Source organism: Perca fluviatilis, chromosome 7 (assembly GCF_010015445.1).
Source record: "Perca fluviatilis chromosome 7, GENO_Pfluv_1.0, whole genome shotgun sequence".
Lineage (NCBI taxonomy): Eukaryota > Metazoa > Chordata > Actinopteri > Perciformes > Percidae > Perca > Perca fluviatilis.
Genome location: NC_053118.1, coordinates 7,760,544 through 7,783,649, shown reverse-complemented (window position 1 = coordinate 7,783,649; position 23,106 = coordinate 7,760,544). Strand labels below are relative to the sequence as shown.

Below are 23,106 nucleotides of genomic sequence, written 5' to 3'. Positions count from 1 at the left end.
AGGCTGGGAACAACTAACATAAATCCAGTGGCCCACTTTCAATAAGAATCCATTTGAATCTGTTACCAATGTGAAGAAAAAGTGTATTCTGGTAAAATTAACAGTGATCTGAACGACAACTAAGAAATTATGGTTTTATTTAAAGAAGAAAAAGAAGAGAGAAAAAAAAAAAAAAAGTCAACACCTATACAATCTCAGTACATCTCCCGATTGGACCTACCCAAAATAAGAGTCGTGCTCTCTCACAAAGTTGTTTTCTGTCCCCTGGGGAGCACAACCCAGTCTCTTACTATCTGAGGCCCAGTTTCTTCTTCTCTTTCTGCTTCTTGCGGACCACTTCCATGTTGCGGTCCTTCCACATGCTCTTCCTCAGTTTGATGGGACGACTGCCGACGTACTTCCCTGGATAAAACACAGAGTGAGAGGCAGACACACAGAGGCAGCGCTTATTCGCCAGTTTTAAAGTCAGAAATAGGAATGAATCCGGGGCTATCAATCACCAAGTCAATAGAGAGGTGAAGTCCCTCCCCTTTCCGCTGGACCACCATGGGACCTCATTTCGGGGGAAAAAAATGTGTCCGGTAGTGAACGGAGAGAGACAAATCACGTGAAGATCCCGTTTGAATTGAGCCATGAATTAGTTTGTCATTTTAAAAGATAATTAATGAAGTGAAGAACGAGTCAGTTGGTTGTTAGTTTTGTGTGAAACCGCTCAGTGAACTACATCTCGCACAATATTCGCTAGCTCAGCTCGAGTCTATATCAACGGGGGTTCATATAGGGGATTGTTCAGGCGCCACCGAAAATTCCGCCGGATTTCACTCATTTAGGCCAGAGGTCCGATACCTTCCTCTTTCTTTGTGTTGGCGTTCTAACCGCTGGTGGGTTTCTGAGGACTATGGGTAACTGGTCCTCAGATCTCTGCAGAGTAAATCCAGACAGCTAGCTAGACTATCTGTCCAATCGGAGTTTTCTGTTACACGGCTATAACCACTTTTAGCGCCGCCCAAGACGATTGTGATTGGTTTAAAGAAATGTCAATAAACCAGAGCACGTTCTTCTCACCTCCAGGAATGCTGTGTGGACTAGCCAGACCTTCCTCTGAAGCGCGGTGGAGGAAGGTCTGGAAATGATGATTACCAGCTGCTATATAGTGTTTTGACCTCGACAACCCAACAGCATTTTACCGCAAACTTGCGACTAGTTAACTTTCTAAAGCAGGCGCAATCGCTTGTTTGCTTAAGAGTCGGGTCGGTGATTGTGAGATTGTGTAAAGGTGTTCACGAGATAGATTCCAACCTTTCGTGAACTTGTGAATTTCGCCAGCCGTCTTCTCTCCTTGATGGAGACAGACGCTGAGTGCACGGTGGGCTCGATGGGGTTTTAAGCCTCCAATGTCGCTAAAAACACCAAACACGGTGGGAGGAGCTCTGTGTGTGTGTGTGTGTGTGTGTGTGTGTGTGTGTGTGTGTGTGTGTGTGTGTGTGTGTGTGTGTGTGTGTGTGTGTGTGTGTGTGTGTGTGTGTGTGTGTGTGTGAGAATGTGAGCGAGACACAAGTAACAGAGGAGAGTAGGGAAAGGAAATGCTGCTGAATGAAGCGTTTACATACCGCCACACAATCCATGTGTGGGAAACACTGGACTTATGGTGCGTTCTTTTTGTCTTGTAATCGCGACTAGTAGCTCGAGCGTGACGTTACATCCGTGTCGGAAAACGAATAACCGCGGGTTGTTGCGTTCTTTTTGTCACACAATACTACGAGTCGGAGAAAAGATGGATTTTTGTAACATTTTTAGTAACATTTAGGATTCTATTCACCCAGTTATTGACATATTACACAAATATATTTCACAGTTTGATACATGAAAATTACGTTTTGATTAACGTTAACGTTAGGCTACTGCTCTGCTTTCTGCTCAAGACTCGGCTTAAAGCCGTTGTTGTCATATAGCCTCCGAGCGTCTCTAGCCAATTTCAGCTGCACAAGCTACAAAATAACTAATCAGGCGGTATTTAACTCCTAATGTAGCGACATGCCTAATAGGTAGCAGTATACAGTGCTATGTGTACGACTTCTTCATTTGGTTACAACAATGACAAAAAGTGCTTAAAATTGTAGAAAACCACAATGTTTACTACGTGTGATGCACGACGTAGCCATCTTTGAAAGTGAGCTCCTCTGAGTTCAGACGACTTGACGAGTCGTATATATACGACCTCGGGGGCGTTCTTTTGGCAACTTCCGGTTCGTAACTCCGGAAAACGACTCGTAGATAGACTTCGGTGGACAAAAAGAACGCACCATTAGCTCTGTTCCCCAACACATGTACCGTTATCTTACCACAGTTTTATCAGCCGGGAAGAGAAAGACGGTGCGAGTAATGTTTCATCCCGGTACCAAACACACAGACAACGTAGCTTCAGAGAGACGTCATCCATCCCACGCTGGCGGGAGTAGTCTTTCTAACGGCCCATTTTCAGTGTGACACTTCCAAAGTTCTTCTTCACTTGCCAAATTATCTTTTGAATTGACAAACGTGTGTAATTCATGGCTCAATTCAAATGGGATCAGATCGTTATTTGGCTCTCTCCATATATTTTCTGAAATAAGGTCTCATGGTGGACACAGGAAGGGGCGGGGCTTCCTCTCTGTAGGTCTACATCCGAGTGTAAAAGGGAGGAAAGTGCTGAAAAAGGTTGGGACTGACCGTTCATCTCCCTCATGGCTCGGACGTAGTCGTTGGGATCTTTAAAGCTGACGAAGCCGTAGCCTTTGGTCTTCCCCGTGCGTTTGTCTCTCACCACCTGAGGACAACAAATCCATTCGTAACCACAGCTGTTAAACCAGGGAGACAAGACGCAAGGCATCCACCCCCTCTAGTCAGTGAGCAAAGTCCACTTGCTGAGGAAGACAGCGAGATGGGGCTGAAAGCTCAGAAAAAAAAAAAAAAGCTATAAAGCAGACCTTGTGTTCAGATTTTAAATTTCTTTTAAATTTGGAAGGTTTTGAGTTATTTTGATTCCATAACATGTCTTCTTTCAGACTAGTGGAAAGAAAACATTTATTTAACTTCACTATATGTGTCTGTAGATTTCTCCTAAATTCACCAAAAGTTAGCATTAGATAACACCTCATTTGCATATTTAAACAGAAACAGAACAAATAACTATCTTAACGTCAGTAACCAACTGGGGATATTCCATGCCGATATCTTGTTTTTTTATTAAAAGTGTTAACAGCTGAATCGATGTTCATGTCAGTTTCTATGATAAACGGTGTTGAACCGGTCTTAGGTGCACACCCCCAAGGTAAGCATTATCCAAACAGTCGAGTCAGTTTTATTTATACAGCCCAATATCACAGATCTGCCTCTGGGGCTTTACAACCAGTTCAGACCAGGAAACACTCCCCAAACACACACTTTAACTAGGAAAACAGGTTATAATCTTTGTGGAGAGCAGAGGAGCCCCCTGCTGGACGGACAGAGCAGAGCAACTTCATAAAAATCATAATAGGACCCTATTTTAAAGATATAAGCGCGCGTGAAGCGCCTGGCGCATCTGCAGAAAAAAGGGTCAGTGCGCCGGGCGCATGGTTCAAAAGGGTTGTACTTAGTGTCTTCATCAATCATAGGTGTGTTTTGGGCGTAACATGCAATAAACCAATCAGAGAGTCATCTCCCATTCCCTTTAAAAGCCAGGCGCATTGCTGTTATGATGGCGGATTTGCACCGTAATATTTTTTTACTTTTAATCTTCTGCATGTGTGTGTAACAAGCATAGTGTGTGCGCGCTGTGCACGAGCCTAGGCGCATTTTACTAATGTTAAAATAACAATGAAATTATTGACTTCAGACCAGGTTTTTGTTGGTCAATGGCGCGATCACTTCCCGCTGCCTCAAGATAGTAATACGCCCAGAATGCACCTGAACACACCTCCCTGTAAGACCAGCACGCCCATGGGCGTGGGTGCTGGACGGTCTTGAATTAGCAAAGACACTTGAATAAATAATAAATAAAATAATACACTTCTACTTCTACTAGAGACAATATATTATGAGACATTTCTAAAAACTGATAGTTTTCTAACAAGAATTTAGGTTGATCATAGGTTAAAATAATAATAATAATAATAATAATAATAATAATGAAAAGAACCGATTTTAAATATCGTCGCAAAAACAATTAAGATACATCCGATTTTCGATTATCTTCCCCGACCCCTGGTAAACACACATCCAGGAGGAGAAAATGATACAAAGACTATATGATAAAGATCCAGGAGGATGTGAATGGTGGAAGCTGAGCATTACTGTACAGCATTACTCACTTTTTTATTGATGTACTGTAATGGAATTCACCTGAATAACTATCAACTATTGGCCACAAATGATCAGATACAGAAGGTCTAAGGCACATGTACCACTGTCGATGTATAACTCGAGGCCCGTGGGCCGAATTGGGCCATTCACAAATATTTATCGCATATCAGTTTAGGTTCACAATACATTTTGACCTGCCCAGTTGTGCTTACATTTATCCAGGTAAGTCGATTGAGAACAATTTCTCATTTGCAACGACGACCTGTCACATTCACGCAGTTCCACACTGATACCTGGAAGCTGCCCAGTACAACCACAGTCTGATCTGCTGGCCACTGAGCAGCTCCACTGGAGCGGTTGGGGTTAAGGGCCTTGCTCAAGGGCACCTCAGTGGTGGTAATGAGGGAGGGACAAGTGCTGCTCTTTAACCTTTAGGCCACCACTGCTATACGTTGTTATTTACAACGTCATGTGACTTCTAGTGAGGAAAATGTTCTAGGAACTTGTTAGGAATGAAGACACAAACTACAACGACCAAGGTTGTTTCTTAAAGGGAGTACAGGAAGTAAACAAGCTTACCAACCTTTGCTTTGAGGAAAGACGGGTATCTGCTGAAGGCTCTGGCCAGGATGTCATCATTCACCTCGTTACCAAGGTCACCGCAGAATATACGGAAATCATCTGCAACAAGGAGAGAAAACAGGAGCTTCAGCTTCACCCTGCAGCAGGTATTCAATAACAGAAGCATTCACATCACCAGGGACACCCAACTAACGTTTTTTTGTTCCGTTTCCCAATTTAGTGAACATTCAGCGCCGAATTGTCTGGCGATGATACTATGAAGGACACAGCAGGAGCTGAACCAAGTGAAAACCCAACATGTGTGTAGTAAAAGAACTGCTATCAATCATAATCGACCACACATAAAACCTTGGAAACCGTGTAAAACACTGCAGGGACAGAAAACTAGCCCCTTACGATCTACTTCAGCATAATCCTCCTCTACACGCATTCTTCAGCAGGAGCAGTGTTTTAATGTTACCTTTGCTACTGAAGTTACGTGATGTTCATCAGGGGTCTTAATGGCGGTTTTAACAGTGTGTACCTGAATCCCACTCCAACAGGCTGGCGTCCTCCCAGCTGGTCCCTGCTGCAGTGCGGATACACTTCCTCACCTTCTCCGACTTTGATCGCTTTTTGTCCTCTGTAGCACTTTCCACAGGCTGGAGAGAGAAAAGCACACACACAAAAATTTGGGAATTAGGAAAATGCTGTGAAGACACTACAGAAAGGAGAGATGATGTGACACTTTACATCACATGTCAAACTCAAGGCCTGCGGGCCAAATCCGACCACTCGCAGATTTTGATCCGGTCCGCCTATCAATTTAGGTTCATCATAAATATTGTCCCACCTGCTTTATTTTCTGCTTTTTTAACGGTTTGTCACTTTACTGAAGTTTTTCACTTTTGCCGACGCTTTTTTTTTCAACGGATCACGAACGCCGTGTTTGAGCTACGTTACATATACATAGCTCAAACACAGCGTTCGTGATCCGACTGGTCGTGACCGTTTTCCAAGATGGCGCCCGCATGTAAACATTAACGGTGCTGTCTTTCTAAACTATCTTTTTAATAAACTGTCTGTACACTTACAAAGTTCTCAATGCTTCAGTTTACATGTAGGGACCCTCATTATGCTACCGTGGAAGTGTGGTGCTATTTTGAGCCTTGTTAGTGGTATTAAATAGCAATTTACCATCTGCCCCGAAAGCTAGCGTTAGCCGCAAACCACCGGTTTAAAGCTAGAGACGCATTCGATTAGCATGAGAACAGATCCCAGAGAACGGTCAAACTCATTTTTAACCCCTAGGTTAATTTGGTGCCGGAATTGTCCTTGTCTTTAGCCACACAGTGTTTGAAGCCGCAGGGCTTCTAATGTTCAGATGTGTTAATACGCATTCTTGTGCGATTCCTTTAAATTTTCAGCTAATTTGTAAGTGCACTAAAAATCATTAGTAATGTAATCACTTAACAATGACTCAGTCAGGTCCTTGTGGCTGTAACGTTTGTGTCAACCGCAACTACATTTTTTGTACAGCCCTATTTGTGATACTGTGGTGGCAGAAATTTTGCCATGGTGGGCTGCCACTACAAAATCAACACAGTCTACTTTATTCCCTTATAATGTCCATATTTAATGCTTATAATGCCAATATTTAATGTTTAAATTGCCCATATTTAAGGCTGTCTTTTTTTAAACTTCATCCTTGCACTGCTATAGTTTTTATATTACTAGGTCTACATTATTCTCTTATACAGTGCCTTGCGAAAGTATTCGGCCCCCTTGAACTTTTCGACCTTTTGCCACATTTCAGGCCTCAAACATAAAGATATAAAACTGTAATTTTTTGTGAAGAATCAACAAGTGGGACACAATCATGAAGTGGAACGAAATTTCTTTGATATTTCAACCTTTTAAACAAATAAAAAACTGAAATATTGGGCGTGCAAAATTATTCAGCCCCCTTAAGTTAATACTTTGTAGCGCCACCTTTGTGCCGATTACAGCTGTAAGTCGCTTGGGGTATGTCTCTATCAGTTTTGCACATCGAGAGACTGACATTTTTGCCCATTCCTCCTTGCAAAACAGCTCGAGCTCAGTGAGGTTGGATGGAGAGCGTTTGTGAACAGCAGTTTTCAGTTCTTTCCACAGATTCTCGATTGGATTCAGGTCTGGACTTTGACTTGGCCATTCTAACACCTGGATATGTTTATTTGTGAACCATTCCATTGTAGATTTTGCTTTATGTTTTGGATCATTGTCTTGTTGGAAGACTAATCTCCGTCCCAGTCTCAGGTCTTTTGCAGACTCCATCAGGTTTTCTTCCAGAATGGTCCTGTATTTGGCTCCATCCATCTTCCCATCAATTTTAACCATCTTCCCTGTCCCTGCTGAAGAAAAGCAGGCCCAAACCATGATGCTGCCACCACCATGTTTGACAGTGGGGATGGTGTGTTCAGGGTGATGAGCTGTGTTGCTTTTACGCCAAACATAACGTTTTGCATTGTTGCCAACAAGTTCGATTTTGGTTTCATCTGACCACAGCACCTTCTTCCACGTTTGGTGTGTCTCCCATGTGGCTTTTGGCAAACTTTAAACGACACTTTTAATGGATATCTTTAAGAAATGGCTTTCTTCTTGCCACTCTTCCATAAAGGCCAGGTTTGTGCAGTATACGACTGATTGTTGTCCTATGGACAGAGTCTCCCACCTCAGCTGTAGATCTCTGCAGTTCATCCAGAGTGATCATGGGCCTCTTGGCTGCATCTCTGATCAGTCTTCTCATTGTATGAGCTGAAAGTTTAGAGGGACGGCCGGGCTTCGTAGAGATTTGCAGTGGTCTGACACCCCCTTCCATTTCAATATTATCGCTTGCACAGTGCTCCTTGGGATGTTTAAAACTTGGGAAATCTTTTGTATCCAAACGGCTTTAAACTTCTCCACAACAGTATCTCGGACCTGCCTGGTGTGTTCCTTGTTCTTCATGATGCTCTCTGCGCTTTACACGGACCTCTGAGACTATCACAGAACAGATGCATTTATACGGAAGACTTGATTACACACAGCTGGATTCTATTTATCATCATTAGTCATTTAGGTCAACATTGGATCATTCAGAGATCCTCACTGAACTTCTGGAGAGAGTTTGCTGCACTGAAAGTAAAGGGGCTGAATAATTTTGCACGCCCACTTTTTCAGTTTTTTATTTGTTAAAAAAGTTTGAAATAGCCAATGAATTTCGTTCCACTTCATAATTGGGACCCACTTGTTGTTGATTCTTCACAAAAAATTACAGTTTTATATCTTTATGTTTGAGGCCTGAAATGTGGCAAAAGGTCGAAACGTTCAAGGGGGCCGAATACTTTCGCAAGGCACTGTATTGTCCATATTTAATGCTGGTCTCTAGACTTTATCCTTGCACTATTGGACATATTTGCACTACCACCATGACACACATTCTCATACTGAATCCCAGGGTCAGTCCCTGCCCTGTCACTGCAAGCGTCTCATGCTTATACATCCCTTAGTACATGTGGATACTATAGTTCATGTGGATTTCTTTTTTTTTTATTTAGTATTTTGTCTTTTATTGTCCATGCTATTCATGTGGATTTGCTTTTTTATCATCCTGTCTGTGATGTATGTGAATGTTGTCTTAAGCTACTGGGACCTTGAATTTCCCCTTGGGGATCAATAAGTAACTGAGTGAGTGAGTGAGTGAGTGAGTGAGTGAGTGAGTGAGTGAGTGAGTGAGTATCTATCGATCGATCGATTGATCGATCGAAGTGAAAAATGATGAGTTCCCAGCAGAAAGCAGCGTGCTGCTGTTAAACGTACCTCAGTGTGGGGGGGCTCGGGCTCAGGCATGCTGGGTCCAATGACGGCGCTGCTGTCTTCGCTCTCCTTCTTGTCCAGCAGACCTGCCGCCATCACCGCCGCCTGCTGCTCGGCAACCCGCGCTGCCAGTTCCTCCTGAGAGCAGAGTGACGTATAACGCGTGAGATCACGTGGAGAGACAGACGGGCACATCACAAGCTCTGGTTATGCTTGTAGCAGAGCACCTGGACATTATTTAGTAAGATATCGATCGAAATGCAAGTACCATTCTGGCTTGTCTCTGAGCTCTAAAATCTATCCTTTTATGTCCGGCAGGGGCAGGAGGAGCAGAGTACACGGTCGGCGCTGCCTGGATGATCGACGGTGTCGGTTTGACGGGAGGCGGGGGACCCTGTCTTGTGGGCGGAGACGACACCATGGAGACCATGTCCCGGACCTGAGAGAAGGTTAACAAGAAGGTTAAGACACTAGGTAGGCGATAGGATGACTCACGTGGAAAAGAATTAGCAATGTAGTGGAGACAAAGAGAGATTCAGTTTACCCCAGTATTATTGGTATGTATAAGAACAGTGGCTGGTTATAGGGCTGCTCTATTAAAGAAAATAATAATAATCACGATTAGTTTGGGTCAATATTTAAATCAAGATTGTTTCAAATGACTACTCATTGAGTTTTGGAAAGATGTTGCATATTGGCAAGATGGCAATGCTAATAGTGCACATCTTTGGATAAAAAAATATGCAGTGGCGTCTGTTACTTTTTGTGCTTTTCCAAACTCGACAGATAAGTTACACTATAAAGTGTACTTTAACAAAAGACTGCATTGCAGACAATGTTGTTGTCGTCTTCTCTTTTCTTCTCTTCCGTTTCTTCGTTGTTAACATTAATTGGTCATACGTCACCCTGTGCTTACGTTTCAGGTGGTTTAACAGATGTGTGGTGTTACCAAGCAGTGCAGACATCACCATGTAGCACATCTTGCAGATTATGCGTTTGTGTTCCATGCCGGATTCCTCAAATCAGAACTTTTCACAGACAAAGGAATTTGATCTCCCCTTTTTCCTTGCCAAACGCAGCTTTTCTCCCTCCGCCATCTTCCCTCGCGCACTACAGTCTATGCCCGCGCGCCAGACACCACAAACAAGAGGGGAGGGGCAGAAGTGCGCTTGTCATTCAGAACACAAGGCAATATAAGAGTTTACTTGCAAAACGTAACATGCAAAATAACAGTTTATCTCGATTATGTTGTTTTTGTGATCATTAGGAGCCAAACTCGAAATCACGATGAAAATTTGTGTTAATTGCACAGCCCTAGCTGACTATATAAAGCACACAGGCTGATGTGGTGAAAGATCTCCCAGGTACGGTGGTTCAACACCCCTGGGTGTAGGGCTGCAGCCTAAGATCATTTCATAGTCGATTAATCTGTTGATTATTTTCTGGATGAATGGATTAGTTGTTTGGGCTCTAAAATGTGGATCAGTGTTTCCCAAAAAGCCCAAGATGACGTCCTCAAATGTCTTGTTTTGTCCACAACTCAAAAGATATTCAGTTTCCTGTCACAGAGATTCTGTTGGGAGATTAATTTAATTTTTTGACATCTACTGGATTACTCTCTGCAGGTCTACCTGGGTGGATGTGTTTGCTTCTTTGAGCTCTGACCTGAGGTGCAGCAGACATGTGCTGGATGGGCTGAGGAGCACCCTGGGGTGCCTGGGCCTGCAGGGAGGGAGGGAGCATCATAGGAGGAGGGGGAGGAGGCCTGGGCAGAGGAGGCGCTATTGGAGGGCCGCGCATCATGGGCATCCTCTGACCAACTGTCAACACAGCGTTAGGGTATTAACATACATACATGTGCATATGAGCGCCATTTTTTGTGAATGAAGGCAGAGAATCAAGCAGGGACGCCACATGAAAGCAAAGATCATTTCTGAATCATCAGTCACATCACAAACACAAAGTGAGGAGCCAGTTTACATCACAATATTATTTAGATGGGAGACAGATTTATTGATGACCAATTAAGGCTGCACAATATATCCCTTTTTTTGTCATTGCAATATCAACCGGCGACGCAATAAACACACACCGCGAAAGGCTGGGACATATTACCAAAGACACACACATTTTTTTGTGTTAGTTGAAAGAAACTTTCAGGAGAAAACTGCACTTTAAAATGTAACGGTCATTCTTTTTTTTAGCGCTGCATTTTATATTCAATGTTCAATTTATTCAATAAAAGAATGTTGGAAATGATTTTCCTTACATTAGTCAGTTTGTTGTATCTTAGCAGAATATTGAAAGCAGCAGAAATGCAGAACTGGTTACACTTTCACATATTTTCCTCATATTGTGCAGCCCTGTGACTTAAAATCCGTTCTAACATGTTCTTCTGAAATACTGCTCTGGTGGTAACCTTACCGGGTCTCTGCAGGATATGGGGGACAAAGGCTGGTCTCAGCATGGGAGGACGTATTGGAGGGACTGGGACAGACACAAATCACACAGTGAGTGTAAATGAGGCACAGCATGACAGCACAACTCTAAATGTTGGCTGGTCTACACATATATTATTAATCTGTCCCGCCTCTGAGACTTAGCAATATAAAATTGATCTTCGTTTTGTTTCTTCTTTGAAAAAACACATGGACTTCAATCTTTTCAACACAAAAACTGATTAATGAGTACAAGAGTATTCTGCACAACTATTAGAAATATACAAATGTAATATATAAGAAATACTAGTACAATAGATATAAGATAGTCAGCTATTGAGTAGATAGTAAAAACAACAACAAAAAAAACACATACTGTCTATTATGAAAAACTTTTGCACAAGACGTTTGTTCCCATCCCAGCTCTGTTGATAATATTGTGAGTGTATTAAACCTAGGTTGTGTCTGAAATCTCCTCCTCTGCCCTACATACTCAACATGTATACTATCCTTCAACAGGCTTTTGTGTAAATAAACAGTAGCATGGATCTTTTCAGATTCACTAAGCTGTAATTTTCAACGTCACTTCCTGAGAGCCTCTGTGGCATTGAAGACGCGCAACCATGGTAACCCCTGCCGACCGCCACTCTAGCGGCATCGCCAGATAACACTTAAATTACTGAAAGAGGTGAATAACTAGACCAACAGTCGTTTAAATATGTAGAAAAGTAAACTACAGAGTTATTGACATTAACAGAGCTCCTCGGTTTCTATCTGTTTGTTTGGTATGAACATCTTACTACCGCATTGCATTGTGGGATATTTATGCCCACGTAGTGTCCAGTATTGCATACTGTAATATTTACCGGAAATAGTATGCGATTTGCGTACTACTGGTTTCATACTAAGGTTTCGGACATAAAGACGCAGCTCTAGTGTTGTGTATCAGTACACCCCTGATTTTCAAACACTATGGACAACGATGAACGGAGTTCTTTCTTCATAGTATATTACTATATTACTGTGTTAGAGTATGCGTGTGAAAGTTTATGTTCACCTGGTCCTGCGAAGACGGGTGGTGGAGGACCAACAAAACTAGCAGCTCTGGCTTCTAATGTCTGCTGGACCTGGGAGAGAGGAAGAAAGACAGCACAAAGCCAGGGAGACAGAAGAGCGGGTGAAGACAAGGTGAAGACAGGGTGTACACAAAGTATAGAAAAAATAATGTCAAGAGGTCTCCTCCATCACTATCTCTATTTTAGAGAAGCATGTGTCGGTGGTTCACTCCCTGGCCCTGCTGTCCCATGTCAAAAAGTCTAAGCCATGTCGAAGTGTCCTTGGGCAAGACTCTGAACCCCGAATTGCTTCCGATGCTGCACCATTGTGTAAACGTGTGTGAATGTTTATCTGATGTTGTATGCCAGCCTTGGGCCACAGCGCGTGAATGGTTCCGTACAATGTGAAAGCACTTTGAGTAGTCGTTAAGACTAGAAAAGCGCTATATAAATACAGACCATTTACATTGACAATGAGCAGCACCTGAATATCCAGATACTAGAACAGTACCAACCTGTCTGTAGGTGTTGGTGCCTATAATGGCTCGCGCTGCTGGAACCACCGGGACAGAAAGAGCTACAGGTCCTGCCTCCAGAACAGCCGGGCCACCTGATGCTGGTACTGGACCGCCAAGAACCTCCTGCTCAAAACTACAGCCGGAGAGGAATAGAGACAGACTGGAGGTAAGAACATTAACTGTTTGATTTAACAGTTGATTCCCTTGTGAGCTGCTTTAACCAAGCCTAGACAATAACAGAGAACCAATACAAACAAAGAGAAGAAAAGCTGAGCATTAATTCCCTGAGGAGTTGAACACAGAATGGAAGTGTATAGTGAATTCTCTGTCAGGTGGAGTACTTTTATTAAATCTAAAGGCCCAGCTGATGCACACCAACCCTTACTTGGGATAAGTTAAAAACGTAGTTTTTAAGTGATCCTTTCCAACAGTTGTTATACTCACAGAGCCATCTCAGCCTCCATCTCTTTGAGCCGCTCCTGTCCGGACTTGAGCGCCATGCTGAGACACAAACATTGATAAGAGGTCAGACAAACTCCGTCTCCATCACCTAGCTACATAACAACAATGGAACCACTGAATACTTGGACACATGGGAGAAAACATCTTCACCGCAAAATGCCCCAATTGTTGTTCATTTTTAGCACAAAAAAATAGAACGCGAACGTTACATGATAGCTTCCTTAAATGATTTAGAAAAAGTTAGCTACGTTTGTTAGCACCGTAAATCACTTTTCTTTGTCTAACGTTACCAAATACTGCACCTTACCTTAATCTACGACGTTAACGCTTTCGATATGAAAAGTTACCGCTTGTTGACTAAGTTGACTTAGCTAACACGCTGGGCTTTTCGACTAAGCTAAGTGGCGTTAGCTAGCACATCAGAAGCTAACTAAGCTAGCCAAGAACCTAGCTAGCTCTACTGTATCATCCAGCTAACTAACCACTAATGCTAACGACGCTAATTGCTGCTGAATTATCGTAATGATTTCTATGTTACTGCTAGTTAACCCAGTTACTTTCTATGGATAAACATGTTTTAATAGGAAACAATAATGCTCTAGCTAGCTGCTGTACGAGCTGTAACGTTATGCTAACTGGCGGGTGCTTCTTCTTGAGGTTTATTGGCGGTTGGCAAACAGCGATTTGGTGCATTACCGCCAACTGCTGGTGTGGAGTGTGGATCACACTATCTCATGTGTACAATATTCAAAACAGCTTAACACAGGCCTAATAATAATAATTACAAATAATAACTGAACTCATATATTCTTAATCATATTAATGTGTCTAAGATATTAAAATAGTAGGCCTACTTGATTACTCGATTTCTTGGGTTCTTTTGCAGAATAGCTTTGAGATCACACTTTTATCTCTGGGAGGTTTTGAATCACATTTAAAGGCTTGTCCCTTCTCATATTTGTGACAGTAAAGTACAAGCTGCTCTGCCCTCAGTATAACATCCGCCTTCAGCTATCAGGCTCCGCTCCTGTGGAACCAGCTCCCAATTTGGGTTCGAGGGGCAGACACCGTCACCACATTTAAGAGTAAACTGAAAACCCTCCTCTTTGATAAAAGCTTATAGTTAGGGAGTGAGGAGTTGCAGCGTCCGCCTAACTGGCCCATCTGCTCCTCTTCGTAGTCATCAGATTTATTTGTCATATAATCAATAATATAGTGAGAGTAGAGGGAGGCAGGCCAGTAGGCCTACAGCCCGATCCGGTTGGGGAGAGTTCTAGCCCGAACAGGCACCTCTCTTTAACCTGCCTCTCTTAGTTGCTATTATAATTCTAGACTGCCGGGGAAGTTCCTTCCTTCCTATGACACACTGAGCTGCTCTCTCATCTCTGTTTTCACTTGTTTCCTTTTGTATGCATCCTGTCCCAGAAATGCTTGTTACTAACCTAGCTCTGGGGAGTTTACTCCCCAGAGTCCTTATGTTTCTTCTTCGCAGAGCTATGGTCTGCGATTCTCTGCAATGCCCAGCCGCGTCCTGCTGCGTCCGCCCCATCCACCCATGCTCTGCAGCCCCACGTTACATCCCGCAACGCCCTGCTGTGATGTTTATACGCACAGAGTAGTCAGGATCCGGTATAGGAGACTGCACTACTCAGTATGACATGATGTGCCCTGCTATGACATGAACTTCCACGATGACCTTCGAAGTCACTGTTCCATTATATTTAATGTGACTATTATTTGCCACTGTTCATCACACCCCCAACCGGCCCCGTCAGACACCGCCTACCAAGAGTCTGGGTCTGCCGAGGTTTCTTCCTAAAAGGGAGTTTTTCCTCGCCACTGTCGCAATAGCCACTACTAATGCTTGCTCTTGAGGGAATTACTGTAATTGTTGGGGCTTTGGAATTTATAGAGTGTGGTCTAGACCTACTCTATCTGTAAATTGTCTCGAGATAACTGTTGTTATGATTTGATACTATAAATAAAATTGAATTGAATTTAATTGAATTGTGTTGTGCTGACCTGATCTGAATCTGAACACTGTGCTGATGATGAGTCCAGTGTGACACAATCTAAGTCTTGATATGATTCTCTCTTCTCTCCTCTGCTTTCCTTTGTATGTATGTAAAACTATCAGACTTTGCTCTCTTCCTCCCATTGCTTTTGCCCCCTGTTCCTTTAATCTCTGTCTAATAATGCTCTGAACTTCTGTTTTGCTGGAAGTTTGTTGCTCATATCGCGTGTAGTTATTTTTCCTGCATACAATGAACCCCAGCGTAAACATAATCAAGTATAGCAGCCTAGAGAATGAGGGTCATTCATGTATTCATATTAGTACAGAACTGCCTCATTCAGTTAAATGGATCAATATAAATTATTCATTTTTTTTAGGATTCAAATAAGCTAAACATAGATTACACAGGGCCCTACACTAAGTCAGTGCTAAAAGCTAACTGGAGATTTCAAAACATGACTTAGTGTATATTAGAGCAGAGCTGCCTCATTCAGTTAAATGGATTAATAATTATTTTCTTTCACAATTGATTTATAATTAACATACTAGTCCACGTGACCCTGGTTGGACCGATCTGTTTAACGCATATAGACTGTATAAATAAAATATTCTTACACAGCCTATCGCTGACGTCACTGGTGTGGGCGGGGCCGGAGCGCCAGCTCTGCCTGATCCGGCCTCCGGGGCCCACTGGCCGCTTGTTTGTGTCGGCTCTGCACCGCAGCAGGAAGAAGCACCATGCTCCGCGCCGTCATTTCTCATGCCCTTCCCCGACTGAGCCGGCCGCCGGTGTGTCACTACTCTGCGGCCGCTATCCCTGCACCAAGCGGCCAGCCCGAGGTCCACTTTGACAAGGTACAGGCACTGGCAGACAAATTGATATGCAAGCACTTTTAGACGTGACTTTGGACATTGGCCAACTGCGCAACAAGTGCGTGTTAATGCAGAGCAGCATGGGAACCGTTAACACAGTGGAAGTGAGGAGGGGTTGATTGGTTCATTGTCACCGATTAGGCCGATTAGTTGAAGTACTGTTCCGATGTTTGCTTCGTGGTGCAGCAGGACACGAGCTGAGCTTCCTGGACCAGACACACACTCTTCTTTTCTCAGCAACTACCTACTTCCTGATACTGTCAGGAGCTGCTGCTGCAAGGAATCCAGATAAGCTCCCATTGTGAAATCCTCCTGGAAAGTTTTTTTTTTTTTTTTTCTCTCAACTTTATTTTCACAAATATGTGATACAAAATCTTTTGAACAATTCGTCATGGTACTTAAAAAAAACATATAAATGAGGCAGTCATTTCCATTCAATGAGAATTACAACCTTACATAATGATGACTTAACATAAATAAACTTAATGCTCATTTTCAGGTTCATAATTGTAGGTTGTACCAGAATAGGTTTACGTGGTTTAATGTTCAAAAAAAAAACATAAACATCCTTGGGTAGTATTTCTGTGAAAGGTAGTCCGCTACTGAAGACAAATTACATGGCAACTTTCCATTGGGTTGAAAAAATGTAATCTAATTTTAATGCTTTAGGATTACTTTAAAATCAAACATTGAAACTAGTGCACCTTGTACTGAAAGAATGGACTCAGGAACACCCATTTGAGTTCCTCTCTTAACATCTCAACACATTTCAATGCAAATAAAATGCAGCATTTTGCATATTCAACATTTACAGTTGCTCAAATCCGATTACCCATACTAAAACACTCCTGGCCCAAACTACAGGTGTGCTGTGTGTATTCTACAACACGTGATGAGCGTTTTTTTTGTGCAAGTTTCAGTTCTCCTCTTGCACTACAAGAGCAAAGTCCTCCGTGTGGCCTTTGATTAACAACGGCAGCAACTAAAACTTACACAAAAGAAACAGCTTCTCACATGTTGTGACACAGTGCACTCGAGAATACGAACTTTGTTTCTGTTTCCTAATCTCCAAAGGTCATCTCTAAAGTTCATTTTCAGTGTTGTGAGCTACAGTTCTCCTCCCTTTTATTGGGCTGGTGACACAAACCAAAGCACTAAAGGAATGTGAGAAAATGTTTTTATTTGGGTGAACTGACCCTTTTAAGGCCATTTGTTTCTTATTTGCAGCATATTTAGTCAGATTTGTTTTTAGGTCACTGTAATTACTCAGCTCTTACTGTCAGTATCACATACAGTGGCAGTGATTTGTTCGACACACATCAGTAACCCTGACCCAGGGTAAGCTCTCTGACAACACAAGGTTATACAATGATGGAAGAAGGTCTGACTTTATTGATCCACAGGACAGGTGGGAGATTTGCATGTCACATAAACTGTCAATTCTTATTTAGTTTTGAATGAAATTTCAAAAGCGGGATACATGATAACCTATGCCAGATTGCAGGGAGCCAGGTTCCATTCAGCCCGAGATGATTTGTTCTGGGGGATGGGTCAATCCTAGGCAGGATGGATGAGAACATAAGAAGCTGGGTCCAGACTAGTTTAATGATAGCCAGACAGATTATTTTAAGAGGATGGAAGAATGAAGGGCTGCCGTCTATCCAGGAGTGGGCTTGTGAGATGGCTAGGGTGGCGGCGTTTGAAAAGATGTCATATAAACTGTTTACCAGATTGGATTTCTATATTAGAAAATGGGGAAAGTAGCTGAACTTTCTGGAGGGCTCCTAAGAAGCTTTGTGCTGGGGAGAGATGTCTATGGTGAACTTATGGTGTTGTCATTTATACATATGTTTATTTGGTTTACTGTCTATATTGTTGTTGTGGTTGCTGTGTCATCTTTTCTTGAATTTAGTCTGGGTGGGTGGAGATGACGAAGGGGGTGATATGTTCATTTGTTACGAATTGTATGAAAATGTTAATAAAAAAAAAAAAAGAGAGATTCTGAAGTTTTGCAAAACCTCTAACTAAAACCTTTCTTCAGCAGTGAGGGAAATGTTGTAATGATCCATTTGACCATTTCAGCTGTTCATCAACAACCAGTGGCAGGATGCAGCGAGCGGGAAAACCTTCCCGACCATCAACCCCGCCACTGGGGAAATCATCAGTCAGGTTGCCGAGGCTGATGGGGTAAACACACTCTCCGATACTTTCATTCATCCATCATGTTCCAGCTGGAATTTACCATTAAACTGAAATTGATCTGGGTTGGTCCCACTTAAATAAAAGAAAATAAGAGAATGAAAAAGCCACAAGTGAAAAAAAATGTATAATGGAGGCAATACAATACTGTGAAAGAGTACTAACTACAACTACAAACTGGCATGTGGATTGGAACAACAACTTGCACACTTATTGCTAGTGACACACAGTTGTGTATCGGATATAGCGTGCCATTTGTACTCGGAAGTCAGATTTTCCGAGGTCAAAGTCGGAAACACGCCCCCTGACCTCGGATTTCCGAGCTCGGAACTCGGACAACCACCGAGTTCCAAGCTCAAAATCCAACATGGCTGCTCCATGCATCAACAGTTGAGAAAGCCGTAGTAACATACAGTTATTAGTACTTCTGTCTTATTTGTGTCTCACTAAATCAATTGTGGTCAATGGAACGCGCTATTAGACCGCGGCAGTTAGCTAGAAAGCTAATGTCTGCTTCTGTTCTACATGTTCAGAGGCATGGCCTGGCTTGTTGGATGAGCTCCGCGGGGGGAAATGTTGCTGCTCTGTCATGCCAGAAAAACATTTCTTATCTCGCAGCATGAACATTAACCAGGGCTCTCAAGTTTTGAAGACAGGCAAGAGTGACCCCCCCCAACAAAAAAAAAGCTCATCGATTGGTGGCGGGTTGGACGAGTCGCAGGAGTAGGGGTGTTTCATTAATATTATTATTATTAGTGTTTTTGTTGTTATTATTAATAATTGCTCAGATTTACAAAAGAAAAGATTTGACACATGGCAATGACAATTCAACCAAATACAAAGTATTTATTCAATTTCCACATGGCATGGTGACTTATGATAAGGGGGGGTATGGGGGTCCTCCCCCAGAAAATTTTGAGCATTAAACTCTTCATTTCCTGCATTCTGGTGAATTTTTATGCTCCTATTTATACCTTTTTCTGAATCAATTCATGCTGGAAATCTTTATGTAATGGTAAACATAGATTATTATCCAAATATAAAAACATAATGGAATATATGGCAGTTAGGCTCTCAGGCATTCTGTATTGCTTTCATCTATTTATTCTCCTGTAGATCAGCTTTCCTAATTAAATCTGAGTCAGCACACATGTAGCCTAGCATCATTTACTCTTCCCTTTTCTTTTGCATCTTTTGTTGAGGATTTAACCTCCTTAAATGTGCATATGACAATTATTCACGTCAATGATACATCAATTCATTTTAATGAATTGATAAACAGAAATTGTTTGAGCAAGATTTCTGCTCATGTTCAAAACGTTGTGCACATTCAAAACATATGTTTTATCTGAGTTTTGGAGGAGTCGTGATATTTTGAGAAAAATAAAGTTATAATAGTCAATATATTTCAAAATAATCTGCTGTGCATTAACGTGATTGCTCTGCTGATACGGTAGATCTCAGACCGTCTGACAGACACAGAGCCCCGTTTGGGTCTCTAGTCTCTGAATGAGCGAACGTTTAGGGAAGTGTCTGTATGCTGCTATATGCTTTTTTTTCCCCATTGGCTGTTGCATTAAATCTTACCCAGATACAATAGTGCTATTTTCTGATTGGCTATTGTGTAGCCCCTTTCTTTTTTTTGATTGGCTGATAAGTGGCAGGCTCGACTAAGAACTCCAGGGGAGACGCGCTTGATTCCTGCCGGTTCCATAGTGAGAGCGGCGCGGCCAGAGAAATTTTGGGCGCTGCGGCATATTCAATTTATTTTAAAAAGTTTTTCCGCGTGAGAAATACAATGTGTGGCGGGAGTGCGTGACAAAAGACCGAAATGAGTGACTGTCACGCTCAATGCGTGACACTTGAGAGCCCTGATTAACATAAATGTTTCAAACTTGCACTGAAAATGCTACTTCCATTTGCAGCTTCAGACCTACAAAGTGGTGCGGTTATTGATATCAGTCCTTCCAGAAAAATGCGGAGTTTTTTATGATTGTTGCGGGCAAAAATCCTTGATTATGCGGCACGTTTTCTTAAAAAATGCAATGGAATATGCGGGATGTTTATGCAATTTTATGCGATGAAATTGCAGTAAAGTGCAAAAAATGCGATTGCATAATCGCGTTTTTCTGGAGGGACTGTGATATATGAATCAACCAGTGCTGGAAGAAGTATCCAGATCTTTTTTTACTTAAGTAAAAGTAATAATATAACACTAAGAATACTGGTACTAGTAAAAGTCCTGCATTGAAAATGTTCCTTAAGTAAAAGTGTGTAAGTACCATCAGGAATATGTAGTTAAAGTATTAAAGGTTAAGAACTCTCGTCCCATTGTAGAAAGTGTAAAGGATCCAACCAGTTGTGTGTTTAATGGTCTAATCATTTCAGCTGGAATTGTAGGCCGTTATATTGTTGGCTAGTTTACTTTAGAATAAAACATCAGATTTTATAAACTACATGTATTTTGTGTAAAGTAACTAGTAACTAAAGCTGTAACAGATGAATGTAGTGGAGTAAAAAGTACAATATTTCTCTCTGAAATGTAGCGGAGTAGAAGTAGAAAGTACAGTACTTGAGTAAATGTACTTAGTAACATTCCACTGCTGGAATCAACAGAGGAGAAGTGTATTATACTTGATATAATTGAATGTTTTGTTGGAATCCTTTTCCTTAACCTCCATTATTTCATGACTCAGGAGGATTTCTTTTAAAAGCACCAGCTGACCAGGTGAATCATGTCATGCTGTTATGTTCCAGGCAGATGTAGACAAGGCGGTGAAAGCGGCGCGGGATGCCTTTAGGTTGGGGTCACCGTGGCGACGGATGGACGCCTCTCATCGCGGCCTGCTACTCAACCGATTGGCCGATGCCATTGAGAGGGACTCTGCCTACCTCGCTGTGAGTCATTCTTAAATGTCAAAACATTAAAACGTAAATCCAGACAGAAGCCACACTGACTATCCAGTAGTTAGATTTCTACTGTATTAATTTGTCTTTCTCTTGGGCATCTCTTTTTAAAAATGTCTTGCTTTTTGGCACATCCTTTTAGAGAACAAATCAGAAAGAAAAGTTGGATGAAGAATCGAAACAATCTTTTATCAAAAACAAAGAGATGGATATATACAGTGCCTTGCGAAAGTATTCGGCCCCCTTGAACTTTTCGACCTTTTGCCACATTTCAGGCTTCAAACATAAAGATATAAAACTGTAATTTTTTGTGAAGAATCAACAACAAGTGGGACACAATCATGAAGTCGAACGAAATTTATTGGATATTTCAAACTTTTTTAACAAATAAAAAACTGAAAAATTGGACGTGCAAAATTATTCAGCCCCTTTACTTTCAGAGCAGCAAACTCTCTCCAGAAGTTCAGTGAGGATCTCTGAATGATCCAAGGTTGACCTAAATGACTAATGATGATAAATAGAATCCAGCTGTGTGTAATCAAGTCTCCGTATAAATGCACCTGCTCTGTGATAGTCTCAGAGGTCCGTGTAAAGCGCAGAGAGCATCATGAAGAACAAGGAACACACCAGGCAGGTCCGAGATACTGTTGTGGAGAAGTTTAAAGCCGGATTTTGATACAAAAAGATTTCCCAAGCTTTAAACATCCCAAGGAGCACTGTGCAAGCGATAATATTGAAATGGAAGGAGTATCAGACCACTGCAAATCTACGAAGACCCGGCCGTCCCTCTAAACTTTCAGCTCATACAAGGAGTAGACTGATCAGAGATGCAGCCAAGAGGCCCATGATCACTCTGGATGAACTGCAGAGATCTACAGCTGAGGTGGGAGACTCTGTCCATAGGACAACAATCAGTCGTATACTGCACAAATCTCCACTTTATGGAAGAGTGGCAAGAAGAAAGCCATTTCTTAAAGATATCCATAAAAAGTGTCGTTTAAAGTTTGCCACAAGCCACCGGGGAGACACACCAAACATGTGGAAGAAGGTGCTGTGGTCAGATGAAACCAAAATCGAACTTTTTGGCAACAATGCAAAACGTTATGTTTGGCGTAAAAGCAACACAGCTCATCACCCTGAACACACCATCCCCACTGTCAAACATGGTGGTGGCAGCATCATGGTTTGGGCCTGCTTTTCTTCAGCAGGGACAGGGAAGATGGTTAAAATTGATGGGAAGATGGATGGAGCCAAATACAGGACCATTCTGGAAGAAAACCTGATGGAGTCTGCAAAAGACCTGAGACTGGGACGGAGATTTGTCTTCCAACAAGACAATGATCCAGAACATAAAGCAAAATCTACAATGGAATGGTTCACAAATAAACATATCCAGGTGTTAGAATGGCCAAGTCAAAGTCCAGACCTGAATCCAATCGAGAATCTGTGGAAAGAACTGAAAACTGCTGTTCACAAACGCTCTCCATCCAACCTCACTGAGCTCGAGCTGTTTTGTAAGGAGGAATGGGCAAAAATGTCAGTCTCTCGATGTGCAAAACTGATAGAGACATACCCCAAGCGACTTACAGCTGTAATCGCAGCAAAAGGTGGCGCTACAAAGTATTAACTTAAGGGGGGGGCTGAATAATTTTGCACGCCCAATATTTCAGTTTTTATTTGTTTAAAAGGTTTGAAATATCCAAATAAATTTCGTTCCACTTCATGATTGTGTCCCATTTGTTGTTGATTCTTCACAAAAAATTACAGTTTTATATCTTGATGTTTGAGGCCTGAAATGTGGCAAAAGGTCGAAAAGTTCAAGGGGGGCGAATACTTTCAAGGCAACATGTATATATATATATATATATATATATATATATATATATATATATATATATATATATATATATATATATATA

At 42.0% G+C, this 23,106-nt stretch overlaps 2 protein-coding genes across 3 annotated transcripts in view; one reads left to right on the top strand and one right to left on the bottom strand.

The window, feature by feature from the left end:
- Positions 1-167: 167 nt before the first annotated feature.
- rbm42 (RNA binding motif protein 42) lies at positions 168-15,891 on the bottom strand. 2 transcript variants are annotated; one of them, XM_039805059.1, is made up of 12 exons: positions 15,824-15,891; positions 13,177-13,233; positions 12,730-12,865; positions 12,217-12,286; positions 11,146-11,208; positions 10,387-10,541; positions 8,990-9,160; positions 8,725-8,859; positions 5,429-5,546; positions 4,907-5,004; positions 2,710-2,806; positions 168-402 (listed from the first exon to the last, which is right to left on the bottom strand). In XM_039805059.1, exons 2-12 carry the CDS (start codon positions 13,230-13,232, stop codon positions 290-292), a joined length of 1,212 nt encoding a protein of 403 aa, XP_039660993.1. In that variant the 5' UTR covers position 13,233; positions 15,824-15,891; the 3' UTR covers positions 168-289. The 2 variants fall into 2 exon arrangements, with proteins under 2 accessions (XP_039660993.1, XP_039660992.1); XM_039805058.1 differs by lacking the exon at positions 15,824-15,891 and adding an exon at positions 13,502-13,860.
- Positions 15,879-23,106, top strand: part of LOC120561802 (aldehyde dehydrogenase, mitochondrial-like) — a 25,141-nt gene continuing 17,913 nt past the window's right edge. The window contains exons 1-3 of the mRNA XM_039805057.1: positions 15,879-16,063; positions 18,164-18,268; positions 21,038-21,178. Of these exons, the coding sequence (XP_039660991.1) occupies positions 15,947-16,063; positions 18,164-18,268; positions 21,038-21,178 (363 nt within the window). The 5' untranslated portion in view covers positions 15,879-15,946. The remainder of the gene's footprint in view (positions 16,064-18,163; positions 18,269-21,037; positions 21,179-23,106) is intronic.

Coding starts and splice junctions, on each gene's coding strand:
- rbm42 (XM_039805059.1), bottom strand. CDS start 13,232: ATGGCGCTCAAGTCCGGACAGGAGCGGCTCAAAGAGATGGAGGCTGAG. Junction 12,287..12,729: donor GCACCAACACCTACAGACAG/GTTGGTACTGTT, acceptor CCTCTCTCCCAG/GTCCAGCAGACATTAGAAGC. Junction 8,860..8,989: donor CTCAGAGACAAGCCAGAATG/GTACTTGCATTT, acceptor CTCTGCTCTCAG/GAGGAACTGGCAGCGCGGGT.